The following is a 20,888-nucleotide window of genomic DNA, read 5'->3' as shown; positions in this document are numbered from 1 at the left end:
TAAAAAAGTCTATCTTAATAAGTAAATATTGGCAGTTGACATCTAAACGCTGACAATTTGACATTCATAAAATCATACAATCCATTTCAGGGATTTTACAAAAACAATTCGTGCTGGTCGTGATATTTATTTACTATTTTTGAAACAAAATATGAAATTTTGGTTAAAGTACAATGTACATTAATTAACCTGATAACGTAAAAGTGTGATGATCTAGTATATTTCATTAAGAAACTGCATAATGACAGACTCTGGAGTCGACACTGGAAATGAGAGCAGCGATAATCCTGTGTTTGATCATTCGAAATGTGTTTTGGAATTTAATCTTCCAGCAATTCCTATAACCCAATCTGGTCAGCCAATGCCAGTAGAGTTTTTAGATGAGCCACATGATCATGTCGGAAAAATTAAATGCTCCACAAAAGCAAGACACTGCCGTCTTAAGCATAGATACGGTGGAACAGTTTGCGCATCCAGGAATCACAAGTTGCGGTTCGCGGCTTCCACGAATAACACAGAACTCGTTGAACGATTATTAAAAGCTGGAGCGGATCCTAATTGTTCAGATGAGCACAAAAGAAGCCCATTGCATTTAGCAGCTTGCCGTGGCTATGTCGATGTAGTGAGAATACTTCTGCGTCACGGTGCTAACCCTAACAATAAAGACACACTTGGAAACACACCTCTTCATTTGGCTGCATGTACTAATCACATAACAGTTGTCATTGAACTATTAGATGCTGGAACTGATGTCAGTTCACATGACAGAAATGGCCGCAATCCCATACAATTAGCACAAAGTAAATTAAAGATAATACAAATGCGTCCCAGTGGTGTGGGGCATTTTGAAGTGACTCGTCAATTGATTAGTGAAATTTGCCAAGTTGTAGAAATGATGCTGAAATATATGAAAATGCAGAAGGCTGATGCAGGTGAGCTGGAATCTTTGCGACTGAGGTTGGAGCAAGTGAGTACACGGGAACAAGTTGACTCAGAAGTACAAAATCTACTCGACAGCCTGGACTCACTGAAACTTAGATAAATATATTGTGAAAGACTATTGAACAAGTACTACATAGATAATAAGCTCATAGTTTTTGTATTTAGTACTAAGTGGAGGTGTATTAAAATGTTCAATTACTATTGCCTTTTCTATTGCAAATCTTTTACTACTATAACCTTTAATTTAACAATACCACTTTTAGCAAATTATTTAAAATTCATTCTTTTGTACCTTATTTTTTATTTAAATAAGTTCTTTCATTCCATTTGTGTGAAATTCAATGCTGTAATTCGATGTCACTCTAAACTAAATTTATATTTTAGATTAATATTATTGTTGGTGGAGGTTCCACAAATTCTAATAAGTTTAAATGTAAAATGAAATAAACTCAATTTGAGAACAAAATCTTTCAATAATAACATAACCAGAGGAATTGCAATAATAATAATTTATTAACATCATTCATAAAATTGAAATTCAAATAACAATAATTGTTACATACTTATTAAAAAGTTTTATTTCTCTTTTTGCACTTATTAACGATTGTAGAGAATCACTACCTAATTACCAGCACACAGTTTAATGAATTGTGTAATAATTATTAAACACATTAAACATATAGCTTCATTTCTTTGACTTCCATTACATAAGTATATTTTAAGTTACATTGGCATTTATGTATGTAATTACCAATCTCAAAGTCTGATAATTCTTGATGCCCTACATCAAACTTAGTATGGTTTTCAGAAAATTTATATTAGATGCTATTATGCATAATTGAGTTTGTGATTTGTCAATATCAATGCCCCTGACCAGCACCAGGTGTGGTTACAACATTTAAGTCTCAATGCAATGCCAATGCTCTTGCAATGGTGTCCTGGTAAGATCACAATTGCTGCTAGCATTTGAGTCATTTTGTACCAACCATTGCAGGCTCTCGGCAGGTATTGTTTGTACATTTTTATATTAAAAATTATCTAAATTAGCCAATAAAATGTTAACTTTCATTTCGATGCCTCCCATGAACACTACGCTAACTCCAAATTCGTAGGTTTACAGGAGGAGCGTTTAAACGAAAAAAGTTCATAAAATCTTTATTATTGCAGATATATTTATGGTTTTTTCTTGTGTCACTAGCTGATTTACTCTTGCTTCGAACCCCATCAATAATTATTTGTAATACTTTTAAAATAGTGAAGCGATTTGCGTGAAAAACGGTAAATTTCAAAATTTTGAGTTAGAGTAGTGTTCATTGGAGGCATCGATTTAATTTCAACAATTACTCAGAAATGCTGGTAATTAAAGTACAAAATAATTTCATCAAAAAATATTAAAAAAATCTTAAAACCCTACACCAACAAGCAACAATGGAATGTGCGCATTAAATACTGTTTGTTACATGTCATGATTAGCTGTAACTGTGCTATTAGAATGAAAAATAGTTTTCTACCAATTTTGAGGCTCACTTTCCATCAGTATGATGATTTGAGCTAGCTACTCTAACAGTAGCATCTCAAACTATCGAGGATAGATATTTGTTTAGTACAGTCAGTCATGGAAGGGAGACCTGTCATTATAAATTGTATTGTAGTGTTAATCAACTGGTGGTTGGGAAGGAAATTCAGGTAAGCCTCACAAATTAAAGTCTGCTGCACATGAGCTTAAAAAATATATGATCTCTTGTTTTAATGATATCCAATTAGAGCTATGCGAAAAATAATTATATCTGATTAGTTGTTTATAAAAACATCTCTCTGTTTTAGTGGATAGCAGACTTAACATATTATTGCAAATATATTATAAAACAAAATCAACTAGAGCAAGTATTACACAATAGTTTTACAAAATCATTATATAATAAATATATTCGATAAGTAATAAGTATTGCAAGAAGTAGATATCAATTCCGTAAATTATATAACATACTAACAAAAACATATCACATCAATTAGGCCAATATGGGATCCAACATTAAATCAGCAAGCCAACGTCGGCACTATGGCAGAATTATTATCACAGAATTTTTTTAAATTAAAAACTTAGGTTAATATTAATTAATACTGCTTAATACATAAAAAAATTAATTAAGTTACATCAACAGACCCAGCCCAAAATATGAACTTAAAGTAAAGCAAAATAAGTAATTATTTAAACCCATAACCAGATTTTGCAAAGGTAACTAATAATTATCAATAGTATAATTAAATTACCCAAAATATTTGTCTCATTTATGAGGAAATATTACTTTGGAGATAAGTTAAAAAGGAAAACAAATGTTTTTCCTGACTGTGAAACATACCTATTAAACACATACTTTTTTAAATTTATACATTACAAACCAAATAAATAATTATCAAAATATTTTTTTGTTCTTTGTTGAAGCCAAAAACCAACTGAACTTTTTGGTTATTTTCGTAATGATTTACATGCATTATACATCAAAACTACATTTTGATCTCGGCCAAAAGACCAAATGTAAAAGTAAAAGTAGCAATTCATGTAATCACTCTACTTTGAGCAAACAATCAACAAACTGTTTAAAGATTGAAATGTAGAAATTTAGAGTGCTGAATATTTGGCACTAAATCATTGTACATGTTAAAAAAAAGCCTTGACTAGTTACAAATATATGCAATTACTCAAACATTTTGTTTCACAAATATCACCTTTTTTTACATAAACTTATTTAAACTAAACCATGTTTAAATCTATGGAATGATCATTTCATTAATTCAATTTTAATATAAATATAATTAATAATAAGTTACGTTGTACACAACCAAATGTTTAAACTCCCAATAAGATGTAACTAACTATATATAAAATATATCTTTATTGCACTCTTATAGGCTCGGTTAAAGTACAAACAACTACTTCAGTCATTTTGAGAAGAACTCTTCAACTATTATTTTATCCTGTTATTTTAAATCTGGCACTATGAGATTTACTACATTCGGAAAGATCTCTGCTTGTATAGGTCCGTACTCTACGAGCTCCCCGTCAACGGTGAGATATCCGCTCGAACCTTCCGGTACTATTCTAAATGCACTAACAGGAATCATTTTTACATATTCATTATTGATTTCCGCATGCGACCCTTGACCGATGCCGAGAAGGAATGAGAGTAGCTGTGATCGAGAAATCCCAGCTTTGATTATCAACATCCACATCACGCCGTCGGAGAGCGTGGATCGCGGTGCAAACAAGAAATCTTCTCCAATGTACGGCTGATACGCTACGTGAACCATGACAAACTCTCCTTCTTCGTGGACCCAATGCGACGGTAGCTGAGATACTAACGAGGGCAGATGCGAAGCCGGCCCGTGCATACAAGCGTGTACCGGCGATCGCATCTCCGAACCACCGCTGGTGACGCTATGATATTCCGAACCACGCGTACTGTAAAATGCGCTTCTCCGTGAATTAACAGAATACCACGAATCAACCCGCTGATGGTGCTTCCCGTTGACCGCGTTGCTAAACACTTCGGAATTTTCATCGCAGTCAATAAACGCTTCCGCGTCGGGGGAATCGAGTGCCCCATCCTGGCTCACGCTGTGGCTGAGAGCCAACGGTTGTTTCGGCTTGGGAAGATTAGTGACATCCTTAATTTTAACGTAGCTGATAACTCCCCGATACCGCCTCAGTCCGAGCAATCTCGCAACTGCCCACACCGCAAATCTCTGACCTCCGATTGCTCGTAATCTCTCGCTCTCAATGTCGATGTCTGACAATAAGCCCCATCCAACCGATAGAAAGGAAAACATGATCTGCGGTCAAAGAAATTAGAGTTGTTAATGCCATATTTAATTTTTTTTATCATTATATAATAATAGAACGCACACTGTATTTACGAATCGAAAAGTTATTTGTAGTGTCAGCACAATGCAATGAAACAGCGCCTCGTAATGGTTTACCAAAGAACATTTATTAATACGCTTTTATTAGCTTCAGACGTATCATGTATGTTAGTAACGGAATCTTTAAACATGATTTTGAGCCCCTTCAAAACGTCGGATCAACTCGAAATTTGATATACTTATTAAGGACCGATGACAATTCAATATCAACAAAATAAATTTTTTTTTTATTGCTTAGATTAGTGGACGAGCTCACAGCCCACCTGGTGTTAAGTGGTTACTGGAGCCCATAGACATCCACAACGTAAATGCGCCACCAACCTTGAGATATAAGTTCTAAGGTCTCAAGTATAATTACAACGGCTGCCCCACCCTTCAAAATTGAAATTCAAATAAAAAATGAAAAATAAATAAATAGATAAATAAATTTTAATAAATTTGAATTAAAAATAGTGTAAGAAAAAATATTTTATTGTAGGCTCAGGCTAAGGCTAATTACCTCAGGTACAAATAGAGGTGGTATTCCAAAAATTAAGTTCAATCCCTAATTCTTTTTTTTCACAAAGTTGTATGTTTGAATGGAATCGCTATAATTTTATACTTTTGATTACACAACTGTACAGTTCATAGTAACACTAGTTTACTAAATTTCATTAAATCATAGAGTGCCAATGGTCAATGAGATTGGAGTAAAATGACTGACATTCAAACTTGACGAAACTATAAGGGCTCCGTTTTTTTTCTATTTGACTGTAGAACCTTCATAACATATATTAAAATAAAACATAAAATATTTAAATTCTCACATTTGCCATGAAATCATTTTATTTTCCCCATTTGTTAGCTATAACATGTTAACCAAATGTTAATTTTAACATAATACAACTTAATAGGTTTCAGAGTTCATTTTAGCGCTTGGTGTGATGCCCTAAAAAACTACCTTTTTTTTCGGGCCGGTTGTCGAACCTCCTACGAGGTCCCCGCTTCTAGGGGGCGTTCGGGGTAACAGAAAAATAACCATACCATAACCACAAAACGTTTTTGTAAACTGAAACTCGCCACCATTATTAAACATCGAATTTCAACAAATTGGTGTAATTCGTATATTATAATATAGCAGTAGTGGAAATTAAACGCAGCCCTGATTTATTACTGCGCAATAATCCATCTTACTAAGCATTAAGTTGCGTGGCATTTTACTGCTAAAACGTCATTACCGCTTACCGAGTTTCACAACAAAATAAGAGGAAACTAGCTTGAATTAACTTACTTTCGTTTTTGTTTCTATGCGAACGACGTCCATCGGAGTGATTCTGTTCTTAACTAGAGCCATCGAAATGCCGGTTAAATTTTGAGTGATGTACGGCTCACTGGAAATAAATATATTAATAAGATTAATACCATTTATATTGTATTGAATAAGATTTCATGTTTTAGTGTAGACTAGCGACCCGCCCTCGCTTCGCTTCGAAACATTAAATTTTATTATTGATAGCCGAGTCCCGCGATGTTACCCGCGGTTATTGTCGTACCGCGGGTGACGCCGCGGGGCGAAGCTAGTCTAAAAAAAGTAGCCTAAGTTACTCCTTATATTATCAGCTACCTATCAGTGAGTCTCGTCAAAATCATTTTGGTGTATGTACTGTATATAATTATATTCATATGCATGTTGTAAAAAGCGGTTATTTCAATATTACAAACCGACACACCAATTTTATTTATATGTATAGATAAATGTCTACGGTCTAATTCTTGCTAAGATATCAGGATTTGTCCCAAAACAAAACAACACAAACAGAGGTACAAAAGAATGTTGTATAGACTACAAAACAAGAAAATAACCTAGAAATCAAAGGTTACGATACGAGGTAATTACATAAAATCACTGTTATATTAAACGTGTAGTTTCTACGATGCGCAATTATTAAAGCAAACATTTAAGTTGTTAGTATTATTAAGCGAATTGATACATAGTCAAAAGCAAGGAGTTCACGGCTCAACTGATGTTAAGCGGCTATCTGAGAGCATAAACTCCACATCGTAAGACACTGCCGAACCTTGTGCCCATATTAATAATGAATAAAAGCATATTAGTGGTGGAATCTATAGGCTCCAGTAAACACTTAACATTGAGTGGGCAGTGAAATCGTTGTGCAACCATTAAAATATGTAGGTATTATATCTCACATTAGCTGACCCGGCAGACTTCGTAGTGCCTCAATCGATAAATAAAAGACCTAAGCTTTTGTATAAAATAAACTTAAAACAAACAAAAGGAATCGGTCCGACGGGGGACACATTAAAGGAAAAATAAAATTGTTATTTTAATTTAATTCCGATCATTTTTATATTTATTTACCATTTAAACCTTCTATGGACTTCCACAAATAATTTAAGAACAAAATTAGCCAATCGGTCCAGCCGTTCTCGAGTTTTAGCGAGACTAACGAACAGCAATTCATTTTTATATATTATAGAAGAAGAAGATAGAAGATAGATAGATTAGCTAGTATATCATCTGCCATAAGCATAAGTGCATTTTTTTAAACAATTTCCAATAAGGAGTGTAATATTTTCAGAATTCATGTACATATAATAATATATTGGTTTCACAATAACTTTTTAAATACCGAACAGATTTCGACATCTGGGTTAACCCTAACAATATATCGAGTAAAAATGGCTTTAAAAAAAAAAAAAATAGCGGCAGCGTCCATTATAAAAAAAAATACAACTATTTTTACAGTTTAGTCTCGGATTTGTTATTTCCTACGGTCCTATTTCAATTCAATTATCGTGGTCCCGAACGACTGTCGGTAAGAAACACAAGATTAAATAATAAAAGCATAACAAGAGTATTTATTTAAAACTATTTTAAAATACTGTTTTTTCCGCTTTTTTTAAGTATAATCATCTCGGGTTGATCCACAAAGGACTAAATTATTACAATCAAGCAATATTTCGATTTCAAGATTCGAGCGAATATCAATTGATTCAGGTAATATTAATATAATTACGTCATTATTGAAATACGCTGTGTAATTTTCACAATTACGGTTCAGCGTTATGCACGTAGTTTAATTACATACGTCATGTATTACGTATAGACAAGCAGATATACCTGAGTGGCCCGGTTGCGTTGTAAATGCACTTCTATTCTCGTCCAGTTCCATTTGTTCGAGAACATAAAACGCATACTCGATTTTACATTTTCATATTTGATTCGTTCAATGATTCGAGACCACGGCATGGCTAAACGAAATTCGGAAATCGTAAAGTAAGAGATTACTCTTAAACTCCTACCGATAATCTTAAACCCCGTTGTGGGTAGATCATAGCAGGTATAAATAAGCAGCAGCGCAAATGTCTATACTCGGACCTTAGAACTTATATCTCAAGGTGAGTGGCGGATTTACGCTGTAGATGTCTATGGGCTCCAGTAACCACTTAACAGCAGGTGGGCTCTGAGATCGTCCAAGCATATCAGTAATAAAAAAAATAAAAATATTACGAAATAGCTGTCCATGCCATTTATCAATTTGTCTCCACCTTATCCTACTAGGTGGGGTCGGCACAGCGAATTTTTTTATTCCATTCTTTTCTATCGGCCCTCATCTCAACCCTCACTCCTCTCTCTCTCTCTCTCTTTCTCTCTCAAACGTCATTCACACACTCCATCCATGTCTTCTTCGGTCGACCTCTTCCCTCTGTACCTTGCACTACCATTTCCATACACCTATAGTAGAATTATTTGTCCGTGCAGTTCGGGAGCGTGAAGCGAATATTTCGCTCTCTCTTCCACTCACGAGCCTTATGGACGGGCATAGTGATGCGCATTATTGTTTTCGATAAGCATTATCGATAGTGTATTTAGTTTTGTAATTTGGTGGGTGTGATAAAAATCACCACCTTTCGTATACCGCCCCGCCGCCGTGTACCTGCCTTCGATGATTCATTTGTTTTTATCGATAATGACGTTGCGCCCGCGCAACATGCTCACCGCCCTAGCCGGGCTATGTTTTATGACCCAAACTGCACCGACAAAATAATTGTACTATAGTCACATGCATCTCCTCTACGCATCACATGCCCATATCACATAGCGTGATCGCTAAGCGGAAAAACATACATTTACACAAAATATTATATATTTTAATAGAAATTAAATTACTTGTTTCGACTTGTAACTGTTCAATTACATGCAAACTACGGTATTTCACATCGTGTGTAATACGTATAACGCACTTTTCCAGTTTCATTTTATTACTATACATTTTAATCTTATTTTATATATTGTTTCCGTTTCATAAGCCTTTCGGGGGACGGCTGTCAAATAAAAAAATCAAAATAATTTAAGGAAATACCGTCCCGAAAAAAAATAGCTAAGCGTTGCTTCTTAAAAAAAAAACTGTGAGATACAAACAAATATGCACTGTGAGTCTATTATTTTCACACAAAGACTAATTATTATTGAAAAAAAAAAAATATATATATTTTATCAGTATTTTGGGATACGTTTATGATATTATAGAATACAAATAGAAAAAAGAAGCGTACGTGAATTAATTAATGTAAGGCAATTTGAAATATATAAAATACATGCGATGAACGCTCTGTGCATAAATATATATTTTCCTCAATTCTGTTGTTAATGTCAACAATAAAATCTAATCAACAATTACGAAATTATTTTTACCTTGCTTCTGGCGTAATCTATCAATATCATAATACATGTTATGTTGAAATTGCAAAGCTGAAGTCAGAGGAGAAGGATGGTTGGAGGGTAGGCGGGGCATGTCACAAAGAATACTCTCCCAGAGAATATAGGTTTGTAGCAGATGCATTCTCGTTTGAATTCCGACCTGATGTAAGTCGAAAACGGTAGAGTGGTGGTGATATAGTGATAGCAATCTTGGCCATGATGGCCATGTCGCTTCGAACTGGTTCTTGCGAAATCCTACCTCTTTTCATATTGCAACCATTTTGGAGTAAGGATATTCTTATTATAAGCGCTCTACGGAAAAATAATGAACTTTTTTCAACTTCACGGCGCGACTGATCCATTAGAGAAACATGTTTTACTTCATGGCGTAGTTGACACGTGCAGTAATGTCGTGATCATAAATCATTATTATTATTATAGGATAGGCACGTAAATAAGCTCACAGCTCAGTCGATGTTTAAATGGTTTCCTAACCCCTAGACATGTGATCGAAGTTTCAATAGAATTCTATAACAGGAACAGAACGCAAGGAAACCGGAACTAGACCTTTCAAATCAGAACGGATGACTGCTTCGTAGTAAAAATAGACGGGATGGTGGTAACAACCCGTGTAAACTTAGAATACGCTGTTACCCCCTTTATACGACGCAAATTTGTAATATTACGGGTTCGATTTTTATTATTGTTTCGGTTATTTCTTCGTGAATGCTGCACGTAAATACGTGCAGACTTTTTGGGTATGTACAATACTTAGATTTGAACAGCGGCATAACCACCAAAAATCTCAATTCGGTAGAATGATCGCCTCTATAAAAAAAAAACCTTTCGTTTTAAACATGACAAACGGATCCTGCATTATGTAATCTCCTCGCAGTGTACGATTGGTTTTAAAACGTGTGCATTTGTTTATCAAATAACAATAATAAACACGTTAACGAAACTAGGTAATTCTAAACCAACTCAGTTATTTAGGTTACACTGATAAATTTTGCGCAACACTTAATAGGCCAACGTGTTTTTTTCTTAATTACTGCTTGTTCGCTATACATTGAACGTCAGTAACAAGTGGTTGAAGTATGAATAAAGCGATTTATTTTTCTTTTGCCTTTATTTAAAATTAGTCAAACCAAAATTACTGAGGCCATGAATGCTGTATATACTTTTGTCGATTTGATTTGTACCCCACCGGTCTTAGATTCACGTTATTATACTGCAGAATTCCATTTCAATTGACAAAAATTAACGGTAATTCAATTAGCGCAATGCTTAGAGTATGGCGCAATGAATACCTATTTGGTATGCTTCAGAAGAATAAACTTTTGCCTCTTCTGTTTTGTAATGTAATTTCAAATACACTGTCTCTTGTTAAGGGGGCCTACATTAATTACGTGACGTGTTCTAGGGAGACAGGGGATCAAGCTAAATCTTTCCAAATCTCACTTAGGGAGGATGTCTTAGCAAATATCACGTAATTTTTTTTCTGGCAGAAAACGGTGTGAAATTGCGTGAAAAATTATTTCTAGAATAAACTATGGCCAAATCTGACACAATAGTGTTTGTCGTATTCATCCGAATCTCGCAGAGCCGCAAAAAAAGCGTTCAATTGTTTGAGCGCTATACACGTGCGACTTGACGAACGTCGCAGCGCAATATCCATAGTTAATTTTATGATTGTGATTTGAAATTACTTTAATATTCACAAATACTAGTTTTTGCAGGTCTTCAATGAAACTAATAGAACAATTTGTGCTTTTTCTCTCAATAATCCAAAACGTTTACAGCCAAAATAGAAATTTTGAAGAATCTCACCACATGAGTTCAAAATCTTAGGAAATCTCACCAAAATGAGAGTGGTTTCGAAAAATTCTCAAAAATGCCTCCGTAATTAATGGACTACCCCCAAAGGTGTAATTTGATTAGTATATAATAGCAGACTTGATTACTAATCAAGTTACCAAACTCCATAACACATTATCTTCAGTTTTTACTGACTTAAATTTTTTATTCATTTGACCAATAAGAATTTTTTTTGTTACTGAGTCAGCAGAAATATTTTAGAAGTTTTAAAACTTCTTAAAACATTTTTCTACAATTATGTAATTATTAAAACCAGTTGTATGCTGTTGAATGCATGGACCCGTTAAAATACCGATATATTTAGTTGTGTGTATTTAAGAATCTTACCCAATTTCGAATCTTTGGTGTGATGCTTATAACTAGTCAGGTCATAAGTACACAGTAAAAACTTTTCTTTTAGAATGCTGGCCACGAAAAAGTTTATTGAATTCGAATTTCGAATTGTTCATGAAAATAAAAATGTATACTTTTAGAATTTTACTCATTTTTAAATATGGAGTGGACGCTTAAAGAAGACCGTGTTGCAGTTATTGCGTTGCATCGTTGCGGTTACGCGCCAATTCAAATTTTTAACATACTGAAAAATTTTAATATAACCAAAATATTCGTTTATCGTACCATCAAATGATACAATGAAGACTCTAGTGTAGATGACAGGTCAAGAAGTAGTCGCCCTCGGTCTGTTAGGACTCCAGCAGTGATAAAAGCTGTGAAGGCGCGAATTCAAAGAAATCCCAAACGTAAGCAGAAACTGTTGGCCCTTCAGATGGGGTTAAGCAGAACCACGGTGAAAAGGATGTTAAATGAAGACTTAGGGCTTCGGGCATATCGAAGAAAAACAGGACATCGTTTGAATGCTCGTCTAATGGACCTGAGACTGAAGAGATGCCGCGCTTTGTTGAAGCGGTACGCGGGAAAAAAATATCGGGAAATTCTTTTTTCGGATGAAAAATTTTTTACCGTAGAAGAGAGCTACAACAAACAAAATGATAAGGTGTACGCACACAGTAGTGAAGAAGCGAGCAACCGTATTCCGCGTGTCCAACGAGGTCATTTTCCATCCTCGCTCATGGTATGGTTGGGAGTTTCTTATTGGGGCTTAACAGAGGTACATTTTTGTGAGAAAGGTGTAAAAACGAATGCAATTATGTATCAAAATACAGTCCTGACGAACCTTGTGGAACCTGTTTCTCATACCATGTTCAATAACAGGCACTGGGTATTCCAACAAGATTCGGCGCCAGCTCATAGAGCGAAGAGCACACAAGACTGGCTGGCGGCGCGTGAAATCGACTTCATCCGGCACGAAGACTGGCCCTCCTCCAGTCCAGATTTGAATCTGTTAGATTACAAGATATGGCAACACTTGGAGGAAAAGGCGTGCTCAAAGCCTCATCCCAATTTGGAGTCACTCAAGACATCCTTGATTAAGGCAGCCGCCGATATTGACATGGACCTCGTTCGTGCTGCGATAGACGACTGGCCGCACGGATTGAAGGCCTGTATTCAAAATCACGGAGGTCATTTTGAATAAACTTTATACGTGTCATAAGAATCTATGTTTTGTTAAGTTCATTTTGGTATATGAATGGTTACATAATGAATAAACTTGTTTCAATTATTTTACATTAAACATGTGACAGAATTTATGACCTGACTAGGTATATTGTATGGGAAAATGATAGGGCTTAAAGGTATCATTTTTTCTTAATAAATGTTTCTATCTACTGTACCTAGCACATGTCCACTAAGCTTACACAACAAAGACCCTTTAATTTCATTAGCTTATATTAAAAAGAATTTAATAATAGAAATATCACTGTGACAACGTTTTTTTTCACTACCTATTCTAGTAACCTCGAGGGGTCATACTAGATTCTCCAGGCGAGTAGGTGAACTCACAAGACTCTAACCTGAGAACTTTGTTAACACTAGCCCTAGCAAGAGCAGTGCCTTGCAGAATCTACCACAGAATTGGAAATGTGACCCACTAAGAAGATCCGTTGAGAAACTCAGTGGACTGTGTTTGTGTGTTAATTTACTCACCGAGCCCTTCGTCACAAGCAACGGGTTTGACGAGAATGGTGACAGTTGGATGTGACAAGTCTCTAGTATCAAGCTATAGTTAATAAACAGTAAGCTATTTTCAAACCACATAATCTGAATTACAAATTCATAGTAAAATACAATATTGAGTATATTTATAAAATCTAAGTGATTTATGATTTTTCATTTTTTAATGTAGTTGAATCTCTTAATTTAATCGAAAGTGTCAAAAATTTATAAATTTCACGTAAATAATATAAAGGACATCAATTAAAATAAAGTGCTTCCTTACAAAACCACTACTTTTTTTTTCTAAAAATAAACATTGGTCAAGAACTATGAAGGCTACAATAACAAGCTATGTAGTTTGACCTTAGCACTGTCGTGAAAACACTTATACCAAAGATTAAATTTAGCATACACATTCTAATAAATTTAATAATTAGCAACACAAAGTTATTTCGATTACATATTAGGAGGTGTAAAGGTCACTGAACCAGGATTTAATTTGCTTACTTGTAGAGGTGGCAAATAGTTCGTGCCAATCCATTTCCTGACCCACAGGGGATGATGGCGAGAGGAATCTCCGACAGTGCTTGTTGCCAATCCAAGCGCTCAAACATACCATTAAGGATTTCAAACAACACACCGTCTCCACCCACCGCCACAATAGTACGCCAAGCATAAACATTACGCGTACGAACGAATTCGCGGGCAAATTGAGCATATTTAGTGACATGAAGGTCATACGGCACTTCCGCTTCTTGTAATATCGGAGCCACCTTGGTCTGAAACAATTCTCTAGCCTTCCCAGGTCCGGATTTTGGATTGAGAAGTATAAGTATTTTCTTATCGTTGAGCGGTGGCACATACGTAATCGGCTGACCGGCTATCAAGCATTTTATAAATGTACGCCACTTTTGCGCCTCTCTGTTATTATCTTCGTATTTATCGAAAGACCTGAAGCGAAGGGTTATTGTTGTTCTTTCCCTCTTCCAACTGCGACGGCTTCGTTTCAAAATATATGAGTAAATGTACAAATACGCACTAATGTCATTTTCGTCCAGATCGCCACTGTTCTCCTCCACAACTTTTAGCTGTTGAGGACCCACCAACGAACTGCAGACACAAGAGCTAGCTCCGTGTCGCCGTCTTTTGCTTCTCATACATTTACTGCCTATAATGTCGCACAACAAAATAGTTTGTTCTTTAGAACTACCATCAGTTTCTTTTGTTAAAGACAGCCCTTTAGATGTTAGACGAACCCGAAACACTGAATTCTTCTTAGAGAGTATATAAAACGTTTCTTCCAAATACACATGATCTTTCGGAACCGAGTCACCTTCAATATTTTTCGACACGTCCTTACCAAACATTGAATCCGCCATGACTAAATGACATAGATTAAACATGGATTAAACACATAATAATTAGGTGAATGAAGTTAGCCCCTCAAAAAATTTTTTTTTTCCTGTTTTCTACTTATTTTCTATTAATTCGTTTGTTCATCATTTGTTCTTGATTGTTCACTATTAATAATTGTTTGTTCCCCATTTATTTATTTTAAAAAAAATATTAAAAATATATCTAAAAGTTAGCCCCTCGATTGCAATTTTTAATATTTTTTCGTCCTTAATTACTCGTAAATACTCATTTTCGATTGTTCTTATATAAAATACGTTTGTTCTCTTTCGAAATTACTCATTTTTTGTTTAATTAACTATTTGTATTAGTTGAATAAATGTATACAAAATATGTGTACTGCGCATGCCATAAGTGTATAATCTATGGCGCATGCGTCAACGCCGTCAACCAGGGGGGTGCAACTCCCATACAAAGGAAAATAACATACAACTAGCGTCATCTTACTCCTGTGGCGACGTCATTTTTGTAACTTTTAGGCATTAATGATCTAATAAACTCACTAGATGGCAGATATGAGTTCTGACTCAATAAAAAATGTAGCGTACTTTGAAGCAGTGCTTCCACTTTTAGGGAATTCTCCCTTTTTTAGGGAAAAATAGCTGATATTTTGGATGATAAAGACAATTTAAAAAATACCAGGATTTAGGATATTTCGGGGTAAAAAGCAAAGCCTATACTAGTAACTGTTGTGAATTTTAAAATAAACGATAATTAAAGTAAAACAATGAACATTTTATTTTATGGAGAGAGAATGACATTAAGTCGAGTTGACAAGTAAAAGAATAAAACAGAGTTGTGTATAAAAACTATAAAGGTTTGATTCAACAGTAACCCTCTAGTAAAGTAAATCATAGATTAAGCCACTGCTTTTTCTTAGGGATTCCCCAGAATCCCAATAAGTATAATCCGCCAAATTTTTATTTACCTATTTTCGTTGATGTCACCAGAACTTACTTGTATTGTAATATATAGGTACTTCATGTACCATGAAAGATTATCATGGTAATTTCATTTACGAAAACCTTGTAATTGTCATTTCACTTTTGCTAGCAGTTCCTTCTTCAAAGACTAAGGTGGAAAGATTATTCAGTGTTCTCAAATTTAAAAACTGACAAAAGAAACAGGCTTTCTAATGAAACCCTGAACGGCTTGCTTCATAGAAAGTTCCCAACTTTGCCAGCAAACAATTGCTCAATTTTAGAACCGAACAGTGTTAGGTTGTGCAGCAAAAGAATATAAAAGCAATGCGTCGACTTCCTTGAAAATTCTAATCCTATAGATTTATGATCTTCTGGGGGCGTTTATATTATATATACCTACATTAAATAATATGCTCTGGTTTATTTTCTGTATTTTATTTACGCTTTCTATATAAAGGATTTATGAAAGTTGTCTAGGAAATTTTAGGGTAAATTCAAAAGAAACTAGGGTAAAATGTGTTAAAAAAAACGTAAGTGGAAACACTGCTTTGAAGTTTTCAAAATTCCAGGGCCGTAAAACAATCTCAAAAAAAAAAAAGTTTTCAAAATGTCGTAACGATTTAATTTTTTAAATCGTTTTTTTTTGGTCTTGGTGTGAGTTATTTTACGTTTTAGTATTAATTTAGAGCAACTTTTAGCTTTATGAGAATATTAGACGATTAGACATTGAGAAACTCTGTTTTGAATTCTCTTTAGACATAACTTGGCTCCAATACTTTTTTCTTCGTTAGCGTTTCGTAAGCTTGTGTAACTATTTTCATTTCTTACAGAATGTTTATTATTAAAAATCAGCATGCCTCGAAGATCGAAAATGAAATGCTATTTCGGATGCCTTGATAACGGTGAGTTTACACTATTTTCCCGGTATATTATTTGCTAACAGAATTATTATTCATAATATAATTAAATGAATTAGCACCAACTAATGGTCCTTCCTATTTCTGCTGCCTAGCTATCATATATGTTAAGTTTTGATCAAAACAGTCGGTATTAAGTCTCGTACTATCACACACACACCTCAGATAATAAAATTGTCTCGAGTGGGTGGAAGTATTTATTTTTTGCAACTCAGCGTATTATATGCTTATTGTCAAGTGGGCCCGAACTAGTTTTTTGGAATGATCAATCAGTCATGCTTTCCTGTTTAAATAAAATACAGCACAATTGATCTCACATCCAAAGTTAGATGATGGCATTCACGTTTTGTTTCCTGGTGTTTGATAACTAAGTTACACCAAGTGGCCTGTGACCACGTTCATCCTTCTACCCAATATAAAATAATGTTTTTATTTTTGTAGACAAAGGTTTGATAATGACAAAATTTTATGGAAAAATTATAAGGAGCACTAAAATGTCTGAAACATGAAAAGATTGATGCACTATATTTGAACCAGAACGTGTTATGTAATATATTAATTTGTAAGTAAGATTACATTAACACTAAATTTTTCATGGTCGTATTTTTTCAATATTTGTTACATACTTAAGATACTTTGTTTCTCCGTTTCAGAAGAGAAACTGATTCAGCAAGGAACGTGAACTCTCAAGGGATCTTATTTTTTTTTAAATATGTTTATAATTGATAAATTAATAATTGAAATAGTTCATAAGAACTAAATTGATGCCAATTTTGTTTTAAAATAGGTTGTTTAGTTCTTATAGTTATAGTATTACGTTTGAATAGTTGTAATTAGTAAGTTAGTAATATATGAAAATACTGATATAAATTTTTGTAAATAACCTTTTGTAAATTCTACGAGAAGATGATTTTAATTAATGATCAAAAGTCAACGGTCTTTAAAAGCATTATTTGCAATTATTTAGATTTACTGTGGAATATATTTGCTAAGTTGTGTTTTCTGTATGAGCAGATATAAAAGAAAATGCCCAAACATGATTACGTTTCTTACATTTTCATTATGTGAAATCAATATGCTTGTGACTGAGTATATTAATAATTTATTAAAACTTAAGTGATAGACAGCAACCCCTATGGCACTGCTGAAGTTTATAAGCACTGGTGACCACTTATCATGGGCCGGATTGCGTGCTCGTCTGCTGTTGTCTATGGTTGACGGCATAGATTATACACTTAATATATTTGAGATAGATGCGCAACTCTCATTTTTATTTTTGCTTTAGTTAGAGCCCGGGACAGCAGGCGTCGCTGCTGTCGATTATTAGTCTCCCTACCCCCCACCAGGTGGCTTTTTTAGTAATTTTAATATTTTTTATAATTAACTCTCTTTATGAAAAAATCTTATCGTTTAGAATCGCTGAAATTCCCGGTAGTACTTATGAAATATTAAAGAGCGTTTGATTGTGTTCAGCATTCTAATCGATAAGACCTTTTCATACAGAGAGAAAACAGTTTTTTTAAATAAAAAGCTGTAATTCTCTGTAAGCTATTTAATTTCCCTATATTACAAACAATTTACTGTTAAAAGATAGTATGAACGTACAATTGTATAAAATTTCGAATAACAATAACTCCTCTAGATTAATCCTACTAGAGTACTTAATAACATTAAATCGAAAGTTATCTAAAAGTTAATTAAGTCTAGATAATCAAATCATTCAATGTCACTTAAGTCATTTGTGCGAAATATAAACATGTCAGCTTTCCATTACAAACATAGTAGACAATTTGAATTAAATTTAATAAATTTGTTTCTTAACTATAGCAGTTCTTGCTTAAAGTTGATCGTGACAGATCATGACCTTGTATGAAAATATTACATCTATAAACACTACCTATGCTTCGTCATACAATAATTGTCATTTATACTAGCATTGTAGAGATAATACACACACTAAAGTGAATACTAAATTATTCTTAGCATTCTTATAAACATTTAGAAATTTAAGAAACGATTAACCCACAATCATGTTCATAACATGTGACATTTTGTTCTGCACAAACGTTTTATTACATGATTTGAAAAACAAAAAATGTTTAAAAAATGTAATGATGATTTAAAGTACTCTTAAATATTGATAGTTTGTACTTAATGACGCTTATAGTAATCTTAGACATGATTACATTAGTTATACTTTTATTCCCTATCTAAATTATTTCTATTCTGACGTTTCTGATGCTTTAGCTTTGGTAATACTAGATGAAACAAACAGCAGATTGAAAGAAAATCATCTTAAAGTTAATTACATTCATTACAAACCATTAGTTTACATTTTGTTACAAAAGAAACTGGTGTTCGTTACATGCAAATGAATTATAAACATACACATGCAAACATAAAATGTAAATTTATCTTTTAATCCAAATTAAATGTACACTAATATTACATCTAAATAATAGAAAGGGTTTCGAAAATTTTTATTGCACTCAACAGCAGACGAGCACGCAATCCGGCCCATGATAAGTGGTCACCAGTGCTTATAAACTTCAGCAGTGCCATAGGGGTTGCTGTCTATCACTTAAGTTTTAATAAATTATTAATATACTCAGTCACAAGCATATTGATTTCACATAATGAAAATGTAAGAAACGTAATCATGTTTGGGCATTTTCTTTTATATCTGCTCATACAGAAAACACAACTTAGCAAATATATTCCACAGTAAATCTAAATAATTGCAAATAATGCTTTTAAAGACCGTTGACTTTTGATCATTAATTAAAATCATCTTCTCGTAGAATTTACAAAAGGTTATTTACAAAAATTTATATCAGTATTTTCATATATTACTAACTTACTAATTACAACTATTCAAACGTAATACTATAACTATAAGAACTAAACAACCTATTTTAAAACAAAATTGGCATCAATTTAGTTCTTATGAACTATTTCAATTATTAATTTATCAATTATAAACATATTTAAAAAAAAATAAGATCCCTTGAGAGTTCACGTTCCTTGCTGAATCAGTTTCTCTTCTGAAACGGAGAAACAAAGTATCTTAAGTATGTAACAAATATTGAAAAAATACGACCATGAAAAATTTAGTGTTAATGTAATCTTACTTACAAATTAATATATTACATAACACGTTCTGGTTCAAATATAGTGCATCAATCTTTTCATGTTTCAGACATTTTAGTGCTCCTTATAATTTTTCCATAAAATTTTGTCATTATCAAACCTTTGTCTACAAAAATAAAAACATTATTTTATATTGGGTAGAAGGATGAACGTGGTCACAGGCCACTTGGTGTAACTTAGTTATCAAACACCAGGAAACAAAACGTGAATGCCATCATCTAACTTTGGATGTGAGATCAATTGTGCTGTATTTTATTTAAACAGGAAAGCATGACTGATTGATCATTCCAAAAAACTAGTTCGGGCCCACTTGACAATAAGCATATAATACGCTGAGTTGCAAAAAATAAATACTTCCACCCACTCGAGACAATTTTATTATCTGAGGTGTGTGTGTGATAGTACGAGACTTAATACCGACTGTTTTGATCAAAACTTAACATATATGATAGCTAGGCAGCAGAAATAGGAAGGACCATTAGTTGGTGCTAATTCATTTAATTATATTATGAATAATAATTCTGTTAGCAAATAATATACCGGGAAAATAGTGTAAACTCACCGTTATCAAGGCATCCGAAATAGCATTTCATTTTCGATCTTCGAGGCATGCTGATTTTTAATAATAAACATTCTGTAAGAAATGAAAATAGTTACACAAGCTTACGAAACGCTAACGAAGAAAAAAGTATTGGAGCCAAGTTATGTCTAAAGAGAATTCAAAACAGAGTTTCTCAATGTCTAATCGTCTAATATTCTCATAAAGCTAAAAGTTGCTCTAAATTAATACTAAAACGTAAAATAACTCACACCAAGACCAAAAAAAAACGATTTAAAAAATTAAATCGTTACGACATTTTGAAAACTTTTTTTTTTTTTGAGATTGTTTTACGGCCCTGGAATTTTGAAAACTTCAAAGCAGTGTTTCCACTTACGTTTTTTTTAACACATTTTACCCTAGTTTCTTTTGAATTTACCCTAAAATTT

General features: G+C 33.6%; 2 protein-coding genes and 2 long non-coding RNA genes across 4 annotated transcripts; 2 read left to right on the top strand and 2 right to left on the bottom strand.

The window, feature by feature from the left end:
- The first annotated feature begins 1 nt into the window (after window position 1).
- On the top strand, window positions 2-1,408 carry LOC101741646 (ankyrin repeat domain-containing protein 54). Its single transcript, XM_004931535.4, has one exon. The coding sequence runs from the start codon at window positions 242-244 to the stop codon at window positions 1,040-1,042; it is 801 nt and encodes a 266-aa protein (XP_004931592.1). The 5' UTR covers window positions 2-241; the 3' UTR covers window positions 1,043-1,408.
- Window positions 1,409-1,436: 28 nt separating this feature from the next.
- Window positions 1,437-14,909, bottom strand: LOC101742466 (sphingosine kinase 1). The gene is made up of 3 exons (XM_004931618.5): window positions 14,006-14,909; window positions 6,134-6,233; window positions 1,437-4,773 (listed from the first exon to the last, which is right to left on the bottom strand). The coding sequence occupies exons 1-3, from the start codon at window positions 14,899-14,901 to the stop codon at window positions 3,922-3,924; spliced, it is 1,848 nt and encodes a 615-aa protein (XP_004931675.3). The 5' UTR covers window positions 14,902-14,909; the 3' UTR covers window positions 1,437-3,921.
- A 1,440-nt stretch (window positions 14,910-16,349) lies between these two features.
- On the top strand, window positions 16,350-18,577 carry LOC134199676 (uncharacterized). The gene is made up of 4 exons (XR_009974270.1): window positions 16,350-16,488; window positions 16,665-16,736; window positions 17,193-17,313; window positions 17,405-18,577. It is a non-coding gene; the product is annotated as an uncharacterized LOC134199676 (long non-coding RNA).
- Window positions 18,289-20,840, bottom strand: LOC134199675 (uncharacterized). Its single transcript, XR_009974269.1, has 4 exons — window positions 20,712-20,840; window positions 20,464-20,535; window positions 19,887-20,007; window positions 18,289-19,795 (listed from the first exon to the last, which is right to left on the bottom strand). It is a non-coding gene; the product is annotated as an uncharacterized LOC134199675 (long non-coding RNA).
- Window positions 20,841-20,888: the final 48 nt, after the last annotated feature.

This window comes from Bombyx mori, chromosome 11 (assembly GCF_030269925.1).
Source record: "Bombyx mori chromosome 11, ASM3026992v2".
NCBI lineage: Eukaryota > Metazoa > Arthropoda > Insecta > Lepidoptera > Bombycidae > Bombyx > Bombyx mori.
The sequence above is the reverse complement of the archived record's forward strand: the minus strand, read 5'-3'. Positions and strand labels throughout refer to the sequence as shown.